The sequence below is a fragment of the Panthera leo genome, chromosome B1 (assembly GCF_018350215.1).
Source record: "Panthera leo isolate Ple1 chromosome B1, P.leo_Ple1_pat1.1, whole genome shotgun sequence".
NCBI lineage: Eukaryota > Metazoa > Chordata > Mammalia > Carnivora > Felidae > Panthera > Panthera leo.
In genome coordinates, this window is record NC_056682.1 from 109,631,668 (window position 1) to 109,646,934 (window position 15,267).

The 15,267-nt window shown below is 34.2% G+C and overlaps 1 protein-coding gene across 8 annotated transcripts in view; it reads left to right on the top strand.

Annotated features, from left to right (window-relative positions):
• CAMK2D (calcium/calmodulin dependent protein kinase II delta) overlaps positions 1-15,267 on the top strand; it is a 317,423-nt gene that overhangs the window by 269,539 nt on the left and 32,617 nt on the right. For 4 of the 8 annotated variants that reach the window (XM_042935653.1, XM_042935652.1, XM_042935656.1 and 1 more), the window contains 2 exons: positions 1,956-1,993; positions 10,925-10,973. In XM_042935653.1, coding sequence (XP_042791587.1) covers positions 1,956-1,993; positions 10,925-10,973 — 87 coding nt within the window. Of the gene's footprint in view, positions 1-1,955; positions 1,994-6,419; positions 6,480-8,518; positions 8,561-10,924; positions 10,974-15,267 lie in introns of all 8 variants that reach the window. The other 4 variants (XM_042935655.1, XM_042935654.1, XM_042935658.1 and 1 more) reach the window with 2 other exon arrangements.

The window sequence follows — 15,267 nt, forward strand, 5'->3', positions numbered from 1 at the left end:
GAATCACTAAGAGGTAGGATTATTAATATATATTGTTAAAGACAAATTAACTTGAAAAAAGTGTCCAGTATTAAGATTGTGTATTTTGTTAAAGTCTTAAATACACTCTTAGCCGTAAATTGGGCCTTTTTAAATGTATACACTCATGTATAGACGCTTTTTGTTTACATCACATTTTCCTTTTCATCATTGTGTAAACTAAAAACTCATGACTAATATGTGAATTTTATATTGTTTCTGATGTCTCAGCATGAAAGGCAACCTTTTTTTTATCCATCACTTCAAAACCAACTGAATAACAATGGATCCAGTTACATCTTGTACTTGATATACTGCATTTTAGTTTTGAATATTTTATTCATTCTGTTTCATTAGCAAACATGCTCTTTAAAGTAATTTGTCCATAAGTATATGGTTATAAAGTTGTTTTTATTTTTTTCTTTTCTCCCTTTATGTGGAATGTATTTCTTGTGAGGTAAGGTGAATAGTAACCAAAAGGGACATTTCTGCATCTCTCAGGCCAAATCCCTGCTTACCCTGAATCATTGTCTTCTCTTTGCTTGCTATTGCAATTTCAACTATTCTGAGTTTGCTTTCTAACCTATTAACTGCCACAGGATTTACTTAATATTGCTTTTTAACTCCAGGCAAATAGTACTACAGCTAAGGCAACAATTCTTACAATCTCAATTAATAATAAATTAATAGCTTTGTTGCTAAAGACTAAATAAAATTAACAGTTTTCTATCTTAAACAAATTTAAAATTATACCAAAGTGATATCAAAATAATATCCCAAGTCAAGTGGATGTCAGGAAGTTACATGTTCATGCAGTTTTATTATAGCTAGGTAATTCCATTTCAGATGCCAAAGTCTATTCTGATATACTTAAATAACTACATATATATACACACACACACACTCACATACACATATATACATACACATATACACACAATTAACATTAAATGGAAACACAAGTATGTACCTTGTTCTGCATAATCATAAATGTTCTACACTTGGTGTACTACTTGTCATTGACAATTATATAATCTGCTCACTGTGTATGAATATACCCATTCCTAAGTATATTTTTTTAAGGGATGACTTCATCTTCTAATATACCCAAGAAGTTCAGTAACAGGAGAAATGCTAAAAGCTCCCCTCCGGGAAGATGAAGTTTTATCTGAGACTATATGCTTCAGTTCTCTGATTTAGTTGAAGATTTTGTTTTGTTTTAAATCTCACCTCAAATTTTCTGATTTTTAATTTTTTGGAGTAAAAGGCTTTTGTTTATCAAAGCTTTCTATTCTGATTTTGAAGTATAAAAGAGTACATAATGCCTTTTTTTAAGGTCATATGCTAAAATTTAAAAATTTTGCTCTAGGTCAATAATATACCACTTCATTTTAAATTGTTATTAATATTTTTTTGTAAAAATGGAAGTTCTGACTTCAAATACATGTATATTTTAAAAAGGATGTTATTTCACCAGAGCAAATTTTCAAACCTTTAGGAAGGGGGTCTTAAGTGGCAGAACTGAGATGGTCACCATACTTGTAGTGTGGATGAACATGTAAAACAGTCTGTAAGCTGATGTCTGAAGACTGAAATCAACTTTCTGGATTACAAAAGCATAGTCCAGTTAAAGTTCCAGTATCCTTTTCACAACCAACAGCGACATAAAGTCCAATAATAACATAACTGACACGGTGTTCAATTATATGCAATGAACTAAATAAGAATTAGTTCTAAATTTGATGTGGCAAAACCAAGAAAAGTGATACTGTGTTTCAGTGTCCTGTAAGCTCGCGCTCATCAGTGTGATCTTGATAATTTGGCATATGTTGGCCATAACGCAGTAAAGGTGATAGAGAGAAACAATAACCGGATTTGTTACCTGGCACGGGTTTCAATGGATAACTCGCTGAAATGATTTTACTCTCATTTTGCAGCAGCCAAGAGTTTGTTGAAGAAACCAGATGGAGTAAAGGTAAGTTAAACAAGCACTCCCAAAATCAGTTCTGACTTTCAGATGCTGGATAATTTTTAAATGTTAAATAATTTTTTTAAGTTTTCACAGCTTGTATTTTTTATAGTTTCTGTAAAAGATGCAGGTTGAAGTATAAAATAATTTCATACATAAAGATGACTAATATTTATGCCAAGAAAAGGTGTATTATTTCTATTTTATTAAATATTAAATAATCTGACAATACTTTTTTATGGAGTTGTTATAGAAACTGAATGTCTAAATACTCTGTGCTTTACTGCAGTCCCAAACTATCACAGTTACCTGAAAAATCAATGAAAACCAAATGTTTTTCTGACTCATTATGCTATATCTTTTTTTATTAATTTTTAAATGATTTATTTATTATTTTTTATTTTTTATTTTTTGAGAGACAGAGACAGAGCACAAATGGGGGATGGGCAGAGAGAGAGGGAGACACAGAATCTGAAATAGGCTCCAGGCTCTGAGCTGTCACCACAGAGCCCCAGGCAGGGCTCAAATTCACAAAGGGTGAGATCATGACCTGAGCCCAAGTCAGACACTTAACTGACTGAACCACCCAGGTGCCTCTAGTTATGCTATATTCTGGAGGCCTGCTGAAATGTATAGACTGAAAAAAAAATCAAGTGATAGGGTCTGGGAAATAGAATGTCAAATGATTAAATATCTCTGCTTGGGCAGTTCTTATAAAGGTCTTAATTTTTCCTATGCTTCTGTAATAGGGTATTCAGACATATACTCAAGGTGAATATTCTAAAAACGTATAGAAATATTTTCCAGAAAGATAACAAAAGGATACTTTTAGTTTCTTGGATTTCTAAACAAAGTAATACAATGTATTTTCTATTGATTCTATTTTGCTTTGTGGGAATTTGCCTTTGATTGAATGTAACCTTATATTTGTATTATGTTTGTTATCTTTCCAGAGTATTACCTAAATATTTTATTTCTTTAATCCTTTTCTTTCTCTTCCAAGGGCAGATGCATACATTCTTCATGAACACTTCAACATTCTTGGGAATTAGTTAATATTCTAGCATTTGAACTTGACCCAAAGTCAGGTGGTCAGTTCATTTTGAAAATATAACAAAGAAAATCATTTGTCACTTCTTACGCTCATGCACAATCATTTCTTCATCTCCTGTCTATGTGTGATTTGGGGATTTCCAGAGCTATGGTGACCATGCACTTGTGTTTCCCATTATGATGGCATATGCCTTTTACCAATTGCTTTCCTCAATCTGTAATTTTCTCTTCCCTTTGCTTAGTTTATTCAGTTTAAATTTCAGTAGTGACAGTTGATATTGCCCTTTTTTCCAATGTTATATTGGTGGAAATGTGATACTTAAAATTTTCCAAATGTTCTATGTTTTTCTATACCTTTCAGAGATGCAGAGCTCACAGTTCCTATTGAGATACTTATTTTCACTACCATCCTTATATAGAAAGAAATGTTTCCAGAACTCTGTGCTCCATGCTTTGACACTTTAAAAATTCAACCGGTCATATTTTTTTCTTTCCCTTTCTCTTTGACTGGTCAATTCAGAAAAGGAAGTCCAGTTCGAGTGTTCAGATGATGGTGAGGATCTCTATCTGCCAGATTTCTCCTCCTGTGCCAATTCACACTTAGGAAGGAATAAAAACACTCTTATTTACCTACGTTAGTATAAATAGAGAAAGTGTAGGACCATTACAGGTCAGTGTCAAGTAACTATCAAAACACAGTACCCACATACACATCATACTGTTTACCTTTGAAGTTGAATTTGTTAAATATATGAAAAGTTCATACCTTTATTTATATGCCATCAAGGATCTTTTGTAAGACCAGAGTCCAGGTTTCTCTTGAAACTGAAGAGAACATGACATAATGGTCTGTTTAATGATAAGCGAAGAAACATTGTAGGATTATTTTTAAGCGATGATCATGATTACTAAAATAGGAGTTTTTAGCTCAGATAACCTAATACAGATACACCATAATACATCTACATGGAGTTTATAAATAGTGTGAAAATGAGCTTACAATGGACCCATCCTCGTTAAACACCTATAGAGGAAACATTTATTAGCCTCAGGACTGAATAAACATAACACCTGAAAAATAGGAATATTTTACCCATGCCTCATAAAATAATTCGGTGAATCATTTAAATATCTGGTTTGATTCAGTTTTGTTAAAGAAAGATAGCTTCCATAGTATAAAATAACTACATTTCATAAACAAAAGTGCCAAAGTTCTGGTATGTTCAAAAGACACCTTATAGTTTAACTAATACTTAATATTTGACTCTTTAATAAAAAGGAAGTCCTCCTAACCTTTTACTTAGAAATTCTCCTATTATTTTTCAACTAATTACTATTACAAATACCTTCAAAAGACTTCCCATAGTAATAAAAGGCCATTAAGCTGTTCTTTACATTAACTAAAAAAGTTTGTAACTGCACATTTAAACACCACTAAAAGTGGTGGTTGAGGCTCATATTCATTTAACTGATGTTTGCCGTGCCTGATAATAAAGGACAGCTCATCTAGGCAGAATGGCCTTCAGTTGGAAGACATGATGGTGTGTGTATGCTGTGTACCTATGTGTGGCGGGCATGTGTTGTGTGTGTGTGTGTGTGTGTGCACATGTTTGTGCAGAGAGGTATGTGTGCATAGGTGTGCATGTGTGACATTTTCACCGAAAGAAATCAGTTCTTCACAACCATTCTAGAAAACAATTAAGTCTCTTACTTCAAAATAGAAATAAAAGTATATCAGTATATTCCTCTTATATTTTTGCATCCACTGATACAGACTGAATGTAGCATATTAAATATATATGATACTTCAATTGTAAGTGTCTCAGCTCATTTGATAAGAAGTCAGCTGGGTTTTGCCGCACACTTTTCCTGATAGGAAGTGATTTGTGCGTGCATACCTCCTCTTTTATCATGTATTTCATACTAATATAAATACTAATTTTTGATCCTTCTTTAATTCCTTCCTTAATTCCTTCTTTAATTACATTATTTCTTATCTCTTTCTGGCTGTTGCAAAAATTTGATGTTAAATTCTGTGAGCTTTTATTTAAAGAAAAATTTTAGACTATCTGCAAGGTAGAGATTGATGATTTAACCTTTAAAGAGTTTTTCATTAAAGGGCACAAAATTTTTTCTCTTTTCCTGCATGCCACAGAGCACAGTGTTGTATCTTATTTGAATAATACTGATACTACTTTTTTCAAAAGAAAAAAACTTCCAGAAAGTCCAAACAATTAACTGGGTGTAATTGCTAATGAACTTACTTGGTATTCATTTCTTTCATGCAGTATGATTTTCTCTTTGAGGCCCTTAAGAACATTTATACTAAAATTATGGGATGTGTTCCTTTAGATAATAATATGTAAAAAAAATACATAGATAATGGAGTATAAGAGAATGAATGTTAATTTATATTTCTTTTTGGTAGCCATAACGTAAGTTACCATGCATGAGTTTAAATGAATGTTACTACTTTTTAGTTTTGATTCTTTAGCACCCAAGCTCAATTGTAATGTCAAGTTGCCACTTGTCTACAAAGAGTTTTCTCTGTGGACCCATTGTAATACTTATTGACTCTCTGAGTTACTTTCACAGTGTGGCTTCCATTGTGATATGGTCTTTCTTTAAGGTCAACCCAACTATGTTAAAGCAAGGGAATGATCTTACCAGATATAAGCTTCAACAGTAGCGGTAACACTGTGATGGAAGACACGGTGTTTCCCTCTCACACAATTGTGAAAAATAATTTTTTTTACGTTCAATATAGTAAAGAGTTCAGTTTGGTCATTTATAATGGAAGATGTGTTTTTTAAAGGAAGCCCAGACTTATTATTTAAAATATTACATTACAAAGTCAGCATTTCATCAGAGATCTAAGTTTTTAATTGAATACCTATGAAGCAAAGTGACGATGGCTTCCCAGAGAGAGACAGTCTATGTGTGACTTCAGGAACAAGAATAAAATGGGGAAAAAAAAATGAAAAAAAAAAAAAGGAATGTATTCATAACAGTGAACAAACAATTGGAAGCTGGGAAACAGAATCCAACCTGAAGAGTATGAAAATGTTTATATTTATTTCATACTCTGGAACTTGATTTGAGCTCCACTGAAGCAGTTCTTTGTTGGCTAAGGTGGCACAGCCAAAGCAGCCAAGTCTGTTTTACATTCCACCATCACAGATGCGGTCCTAGCCTGTGTGTGACCATCAGAGACTGGAATTGATTATCATTCCCATCAAGCATCACTGTGTCTTTCATGTTCATCTTCAGTGGCTCTTTATTTTCATGTCTATATCTCCATATAGACATGCTGCATATAGAGACATTGGCTACCAAGGGGTTTAAGGCGTCTCTGTTTCTATTTTCTGCATACCTACAGATAAACAACAAAGCCAACGTGGTAACCAGCCCCAAAGAAAATATTCCTACCCCGGCGCTGGTATACCTGGACTCTTTGTAACCCTTCTTGAGTTCTTTACTGTTTTTTTGTTGTTTCTCTCATTTGCTTTCACTATATATATATATATATATATATATATATATATATATATATATATATATATGTATGTATATAAACATTTTGTTGGGTTTTGTTTTTCTTTCGAAGATACAAAAAACTTTCATTCACTTCTTTTTTTCTTTTTGTTAAGGTAGTTGCCAAGCAGTGTGTTTCTAACATGAGATGATCTCATTTCATTGTTGAACATTATTCTGATAGCTGTGGTCTCTGTAGTTGAAATTGTTGCATGCTGCCTTAGAAATACAGTAGAATGCGCTTTGGTTGCTCTTAGCTCTTCTTCTGATGATAGCTCTAGATTATGCAAACAATGGTTTCCTCCTTTCATAACGCAAATATTGACATCAAGGAGAGCTAAGGGGATTATTGCTAGACAACAGTAAATGTAGACCTTATTCAGAGCTACCGTTTCCCTCTCATTAAAACACAGCAGGGCTTTGTAAGACCTCACTTTCTGAGATAAAGAGGCATTGGGCAGTTTGAAGCTTTTTGTTTGTTGTATTTTAAATTATCACTGTTTCACTTTAATCCAAAGAATGAAATGTATAGCATAGGACTTTGAATTGTCAGGGAGAAAGCGGTTTTGTCCATTTTAATCACATTCACACTGTTTACAACTAAATCATTTTAATACTTTGAGGCAGTGTTACATAAAAGTCAAGATTTGAATGCTGCCCTTCAGTACTCTGAGTTCCATAATATTTTGCTCAAATTATTCCATATTTTGATTTAGGGTTTTCTGAAATAGTTCTGATTTTTGACTGTCCTCTATAGTATTATCTTAAATGAATAAAACATACTAAGGGATTACTTCACTTGGGTTAACCAGAAGGGTCAATTTGAAAACATTTAAAGGAAAAGGACACATCAAGGTAGCAGGTTATCTATGAGTTAAAAAGCTCTGTGGATCACCCCTCTGGCCAGAGAAAGGAAGAAGGGAAGCAGTAAATACGTTCTTTACGTGTTGCAGCACAAAGGTGGTAAAGAGGAGGGTCTAGAGGACAGAGAGCTCTCAGAGTAGGAGAAAACTCTCAATGGGCTGCAGTAACTCTCAGTTACCACATCATGCAATGAAAGTGCCAAGCATGCCAATGATATATGGACACTGAATCTTTGTCAACATCAGTCATTTGACTGTTATTTTCCACTTGGGAATATTTCTTCAAGTCTCTGGTAGAAAGCAGAAAGGAAAAATGTTCTCTTCTTGGAAAAGCATGACTTCACAAGCAAATCTGTAAATGTAGTTTATAAAGCTGAAATTTCATTTAGGCGTGGACTCACATGGCATTTAACAGCAATATGTCTCAAATTATAGTGATTATGGGATTAGTTCTAGAATCCTTTAAATGAACCTTTTAAATATTCCGCAGAGTTTCATGTGGACTTTCGAATACACTCCTTAGGATAACCTTTTCTTAAGCATGGGACAATGTTCTCGATTTTCCAAGAGTATTTTTCTGTGTATTAACTATACACTATTAACTATAGTGATGACACCATAATCAATTCTTAAGGCAATACATCTGGAAAAAAATCCTCACAAAGAATTCAAGATTATTTTAAAGAGTTCTAATCTCTAGTGTCGTTGGTCAGTTTTTTATAGGACAAACATTAACAGGCTACTCACTCAAGAAGAAAGGAAAGCTCTATCTGGTATAGGACTTTGTGAAACAGTGAGTGCCTCTTTAGGTCTCCAAACTTCAAAGCCTTGTCTGTTTACTGATCGCGAATAAGGTCTTTTGCATGCTGCTGCTGGGTACTGAGATATCCTATCTCATGGGCTCACCAGGGAGATCTTTCATCAGTGATCTTGTCACTGCTACCTCTGACAGTAGTTAACATTGCTTAAGCTCTTGTCACTAGTTAGTTGTGTCAGCTGGCTCACTCTGCTCTGTCCTCACACTAGTAAGAATGTACTTACCAATGCGAACTGTTTCTTTCTCTATTTTGTTCTCACTCAGGAGCCCCAAACTACTGTTATCCACAACCCTGATGGAAACAAGGTATTCAGAAAGAATCAACATCATCTTGCTTTAATAAGATCACACATTTCATCAAATATCCAAAGCAAAAATAATTCATTATTTAAACATGGGAAAGAAAATTTTGACCCTTTTTCTACCACAATTTTTTTTTCTGGGACCTAATTTATCTAGAATTGTATCCATGTTTCTTTCAAAACAAAAATGAATGACATCCTGAAAGAGAAATGAATGGTACTATTAGTCAATAAGACTTGGGTTAAGCAAAGTCTTTATGTCAAGATGACTGTGTATCTTAAGCAATTCCATCTGGTCTTTTTATTTTCTTCTCCATGCCTGTTTGTGCATTGTACTTTAGATATATTCTGCATGAAATTTTATAATTTCTTGCTATGTCATTTCACTGTCTTCAAAAAAAAGTCAACTTGAGTTCATAGGTGTCTGTTTAAATTTAATGTTGCTTTTGAGTTTTATTCTGTCGTATTGTGCTTTTTCTGTTAATTCTCTGTTGTTGGTGTTGTTTCTGTTGTTTGGCATGAAACTGAGGATATCAGGGAGTTTAACTTCTTATGAAATGTTTGTTTTGTTGAATTATATGCATTTCAATAACATATTTAGTGACAGTCTGAAGAAGACTGTAACATTTTTTGTCTGTTGTTGATTGTGTAGCATGTTAACTGAATAATAGTATCTGTATACATGTTTATAGGATAAAAGGAGACATTTTCTGAATGTATTCCATGTTTCCTGTTTATTAATTCTCATTGTGTGTCTAAAAGGAAAAAAATATACTTCATCAGATTTTTTCTCAGATATCAAATATATTCATGGGTCCAACTTCTCCTTACTCTTATCAGCAATGTTTATTAGAGAACACATTTCCTCTGGTTTAACATTTAGTGGATCAATATTAAAATCATTAAAGTAAAACTCAAGTATACTTTAATATGAGATGTGTTTTATGTTCATGACACTTAAAATATTTTAAGTCCCTAAATGACTTGAAGTAGACAGGAAGGAGAATCATACAGGAGAACTTTTTTTTAATATCATTAGTAAATGAAAGACCGAGCATAACAGCTGGAGTGGATACTTCAATAGTTCTAGCTATATCATTTGTAAGAGTTGCTGCATGACATTTCTTGCTTACATGAATTAATTTATTTCTACAGTGCATGGGTTTACCTCCATCCTGAGTTTAAATTTGAACACTTAGGTCACATTAAGAAACGCATGAAGACTCTGCTTTGGTTTTGTGTGTATGGAGAGTCTGGATACACCTTTAATTAGTCTGTCCCTTTGGTTTAAATATTACATAAGCTATTTATATAAATTGATTGCTTTTTTGAATATTGAACCTCTAAAAGGACACTGATTGGTATTTCCATCATTTTCTAAAATCTGTTTTTCATCACTGAACACATAGATCTCAATTGGAGGTTTGTTTCTAATTTCTTTCAGCTCTAGCCCTTAACCATTTCGAGTAGAAAATTGTGTGTTTTTTTATGAATACTACTAAATTTCTTTGCTAGAAAATATTTTATTGGTACGTTATTAATGGAAAAATTTATGAAACCATTGTAAGAAACTGTATCTTAATATTGGCAGTTACAGTGTCCTTTTAAGTGTGCTCATTAGCCTTCAACTTCATTTGTAGTTTTACAAAGAAATAGCTTTGTCTTTCCACTATGGGAGCAGGCTTCTTATCAATAACAGCCAGTTTCTAATTTAGAAATGGATGGAAAAAATCTGATTGTCCTTTAAAAAGTAAATTATTCATATAATTCTATTGTGCTGATCACAAACACAGAAATTCTTGTTAAAAGTAATTTCAGTATAACTCAGCTTAGGGCCCCCAGCTTCTTCATCAAATGATGCAATGAAATGCTTTCTGTCTCTACGTAGGAGTAGGACAAATAGGCTGTAAATTCAGTGCTTGATATAGTGCCTTATACAAAGAAAGGATTATTTACTGATTAATTAGGAATAGAAATTGTTCTATTTTAGGGTCAAATTCAGAAGGCCAATATGTTCAATTTCTGATAGCTACATAGAAAAAGCACACCTGATCAGGCACCGTAACCAAAGATGGCCTAACACAGCTCTTAAAATAAGTTGCATACTTTGGCTGCTTCTACAAATAACCCAGATTTTTCCTGCTTCAGAGATTAGGCCACCAGAGTACTCCCTTTCTGAAATGTTTTCAGCATTTGCCATTTTATTTCTATCAAAACCACATAATGTATTTGTCCATCTGCATGTCAATATACGTGCACAGCCTGCTGAAGAACTTTGCATGATATGTACATCACTTGCCAATTTTAAGAAGAATAAAAATGAAGTTATCCATTGTTTGCAACTTAACACATGTTTTCTTCTCAACAGGAGTCAACTGAGAGTTCAAATACAACAATTGAGGATGAAGATGTGAAAGGTATGATTACATTAGAAATGGAAAATCCTAACTTGGAGTTTCATATATATCAGAAAAAAAAATTATTTCAAATAACTAATAAGTTTAGGAACTAGGCCTATTCTAAGACACAAAAGTAATTTTCTTTTTAAAAGTATACTACTATTTTGATTATATGTATTGATTTTGTCAATTTTTTCACATATTCTTTTCTCTGTCTTGAAATATAGACAAATGTGGTATATTTGAGCACATTGTGATTTTAACTACTAATGATGGTTTGAGGACATAATATCAAATTGTAAATGTATCAGTCAAAAGGTACTATAAAATGTACACCTATGTCTAGAAAACAGCTTATCTTCAAGAATAGAGTATGAAAAGAACCATTTTTAAAAACCTTTCATGGTCTTGGTGAATTTCAATGGAATTTCACATTTGGCAGCCTTTTTATCCTAGGTTTTTGTGCACTTTCCTGATACATTCTTGACCTCCATTCACTTCAATTACCCAGGTTCTTTTAGAAATATAAATAAGTCGTTGCCAGCATTTCTGTGGACATCTCACTGCCTATGCACACATATACTAAACACACTTTTTACCTCTTTTTTGTCTCATGGCTGTTTTCGAAGTGTTAATTTTGCTTCAGTTGCTCTCATAGTTTTGTGTTCTCATTTTTGTGATTCCATGTATGTAACTACTAATTCTACCAGCCACTTGTCTAGAAGCCATTCCAAAAAAGAATGGAAACAATAGGGTGTTTAAAAAGTATTAAAGGATGTATTAAAGGAAAATAAGCATAAAACAAATTCAGAGAAATGATTCATCAGATAGCTAACCATTATTTGGAAAGATTACCCAACAGTGTCAACATGGGCTTTAATTCTGTAGGTGGCATTAGTAAGACATGGTCTTGGATAACTGTATTATTCATGTTGTAGAAATAAAGAAGCTGGAAATTCTCAGGTCAGGGAGACATCTAGGCAATTGAGGAAATAAAAATACCTATAAACCACAAGTTGCCAGTCACCTATGCTGACTTTTCCTCTTTGGTTGAATAGAACAGCTGATTCTATTAAAGTGTACTCTCTATTTATATTTCAGTGCACTGACCTAAGTCTGCTAGAGGTAGTCGGTCATTTTTTTTCTTTTTACAGTGGAAAGGTGGAGAGCTGTGTCGAGGACATTGTTCAGTAGGTCTATTCATCTCACTCTTGCCCCTGAGCTAAAATTTGAACACAAGTAATTTTATGAATCATTGATGCCAGTCGCATTAGATAAAGAGATTTTTTTTTAACCAAATAAGCAGATATCCCATTTAGCTTTATCAGTGATTCAGAAAGCATCATCTTTGTAAGTTGGATTCATTAGCTCTTTCAGCCAAGCAAAATGTTTATATGACTTGATACATTCTTCTCTTGGGCAAGAATCAGAGAGGGGAAATAAAGTGGCATTAGCCACTAGAAAGACTGAATCTTTAAACAGCTGAATGATATTAGAATAACAGCACCTCGGTATGTGTAGTTCATCCTAATAAACCTATTCCTTGGTGATCACAAGCAGGGTTTTAATAAGCAGTCTTTCTCACCTAAATTTGACTCTTTACTAGGTTTTGGTTTAGGATGATCGGTATTAATCCTATGTAAATATCAACATGTAAACAGAATCTCACCTTATAGTTTATATTTTTGATGAAATAAAATTATATCAGCACTTCTCAGAAAACTGTTCTCTTCAAATCACAACAATAATATTGATTTCATTTTGTCTCTGGGATCTCACAAATTGAGTTAGTATTTGTCTTTATGGTTACATGCTGAGACTATACATAGCTAATGTTAGAGCAATTAAGCATGAGACTGAGATGGAGAGAAATGTCCAGTTGATTACTGAGCCCAAAGTGCTTTGGTTTATTTCCTTGAATTCAATAACTAAGTTATTTAAGTTTCTGCTTAATTCTCCTTGTGTGGATGTGGCCACAGAGTCACAGATATAACACATTAGGCATCATTTGTATGCTCTGTAAGACCCACACAGCTCTTTGGTGGCTAACATTTTTTAAATATTGAATGATATAAGAAACCTTTCAGAATAGAAGACACTTTAAGAAATCACCCAGGCCATGATTCTGACTACAAGACAGGTGGCATATAAATTGTCACGTATATTTTTAATGTAGTTATTGTGCTAGTGATATGCTTGTGTGGGAATCTCTTCATTAATCAGTACACAGGCCTTCAGAAAGACCCTAATTAATTTCTTCATTTGTACAACCATGTTCTTTTTCTCTTTACCTCAGAGTTTGCTATAGCTATGGGTAGTTTGGTAGAGAATATTTATTGACCAGCTCTGTTAGAACCCAAATTTACCTGTATATCTAAGCTCTAAGAACTCAGGCCATCAGTTATATAACCTGACCAAAGCCACACCCTCTCTATAAAACCATATCCTTTATACAAAATTGGGTGTCTTTCTTCCCACATACACTTGACAGTAACTTTGTTATCAGGGTAAAACACTAGACTTTTCAACATATTCTCAAACGCATAATCTCCCAGCACACTCCTGCATGCGGTCACATGTTCCATCCATTCCTGGTGGCTGTCCCACCTAACACTAGCACCTAGACTTGAATTGTTTAATGGTGGCATATCATCCCTAGAATACTACAGCACATGCTTCCCATGCCAGTGTAGTGCACATTCTGTCCACTCCCCAAGGACCAACCTGGCAGTGACAGTTGTACACCCTCTCTACTGTAAAGGAACATAGTGGGGAATATTAACACATTGTGGTGACCTAGCCAAAGGAAGAAATGAGGTTAAACCAATGGCAGAATACCTTTTTCTGGCCTTCTCAAGGTGGCGGGGTTGGGGGGGGGCGGAGGGGCGGAGAAGGTAGATAGGCTAACTGCTCTTAAAGAAGGTGGGAGATAGAAGTCATAGTAGATTGGTAGTCCTTCACTTTCAGGAAAACCTGAAAGCATCTAGAGCATCTAGAAAGCCAGGATTTTGAAAAGATCATTTTCTTTGAGCTATCTTTATTAGTTTCTGTTCAAAATGGCCTTTGGTTTTCAAAAGGCCCCAATCTGTGTTATTCTTGAGCTGTATCTAGGCTACCTCAGTTTCTTCATTCAGCAAATATTTTTTTGAATGCCTACTGTTTGCCTGAGCTCCACATCTTTTGGTGAACTAGTCTTATTCAAGAGCTTTCAGCAACTCAGAGTCAAGACATTCTTTACGCTTTACGGAAAGCTTTTATGCTATGATTTAGGCTGTTTCTCTCGTTTAATTCAATAAATATAAAGAAAATATGCTTTAAAAAGTGAGACCCAAGAAAAATGGTATTTTATATCTAAAAGTCATTTTATTTTTCATTTTTTAAAAAATCTTCAGCATTTAGTTACAACCATAACATTTCCCTTCCCAAGCTCACGGTCATCCTAAGGAATTTGCATTCTTTTACAACTCTTCTTTATAAAAGCTTCTCAAGTTTGCTGTTTTCTCTCCCCAAGGCAATGTGGACTTCCTAGTGTGGATTTTTTGAGCCATTCCCTAATTTTGTCCTATATTCAAAACCGAATATTATCTTTAATGCTACGTCTGTAAACTCATCAGGAAACTCAGTGTAATGGAAGGACACTATTGGCTTAAAAATAAAAAGGGGTCTTAATGAGGCATAGTTATTACTACCCAAAAACAAACAAAATAAGTTTTCCTATTAGAGTTTACTGGTGTTCTCAAAATATGAATTTTGTAGGTCTAAAATTATTGAAATAGTCGTTCCATTTTGAATACATTTCTAGTAAAACATTTTCGTTAATTTGTGTTAAAAACAGCTATCGTCATTGGCCTTTAGTTAGTAGATGGCAACACTAACAGTGAAGCTCTCTAGGATTATGGATGTCCTTAAAGCCAGTGATGTGTAGTAATGGTCCTCTCAGCACTGTCTACATTTGAAGACCGTCCTTTGGTTTGTGGCTGTAGCCAGTTTGCAGGGCCTGTCACTGTATGCCACAATTTCTCTCCACCTCATAACCTGCCCGACACCATTGCTCAGAGTCAGCTACTTCTTCCTGATGGGTATGCATCAGTTTGGTCCATCTGCTGCTCTTTCCCAGAGTTCCAGAGTTGCGTGACACATGTCGAAGTTGGGCTCCTCTGTGCCCTTATGTCATTTCTGTCACTCACCCTGCTTCCAGCATCTCATTACATTGAGCAGCTGCTTGGATCTCTTGCTGCATTTCATCTTTCTTGTGGGTCTAGACCATAGGAGTTCTGTACAGCAAGCAGAAATGTGTCGCTATCAGCCTGTG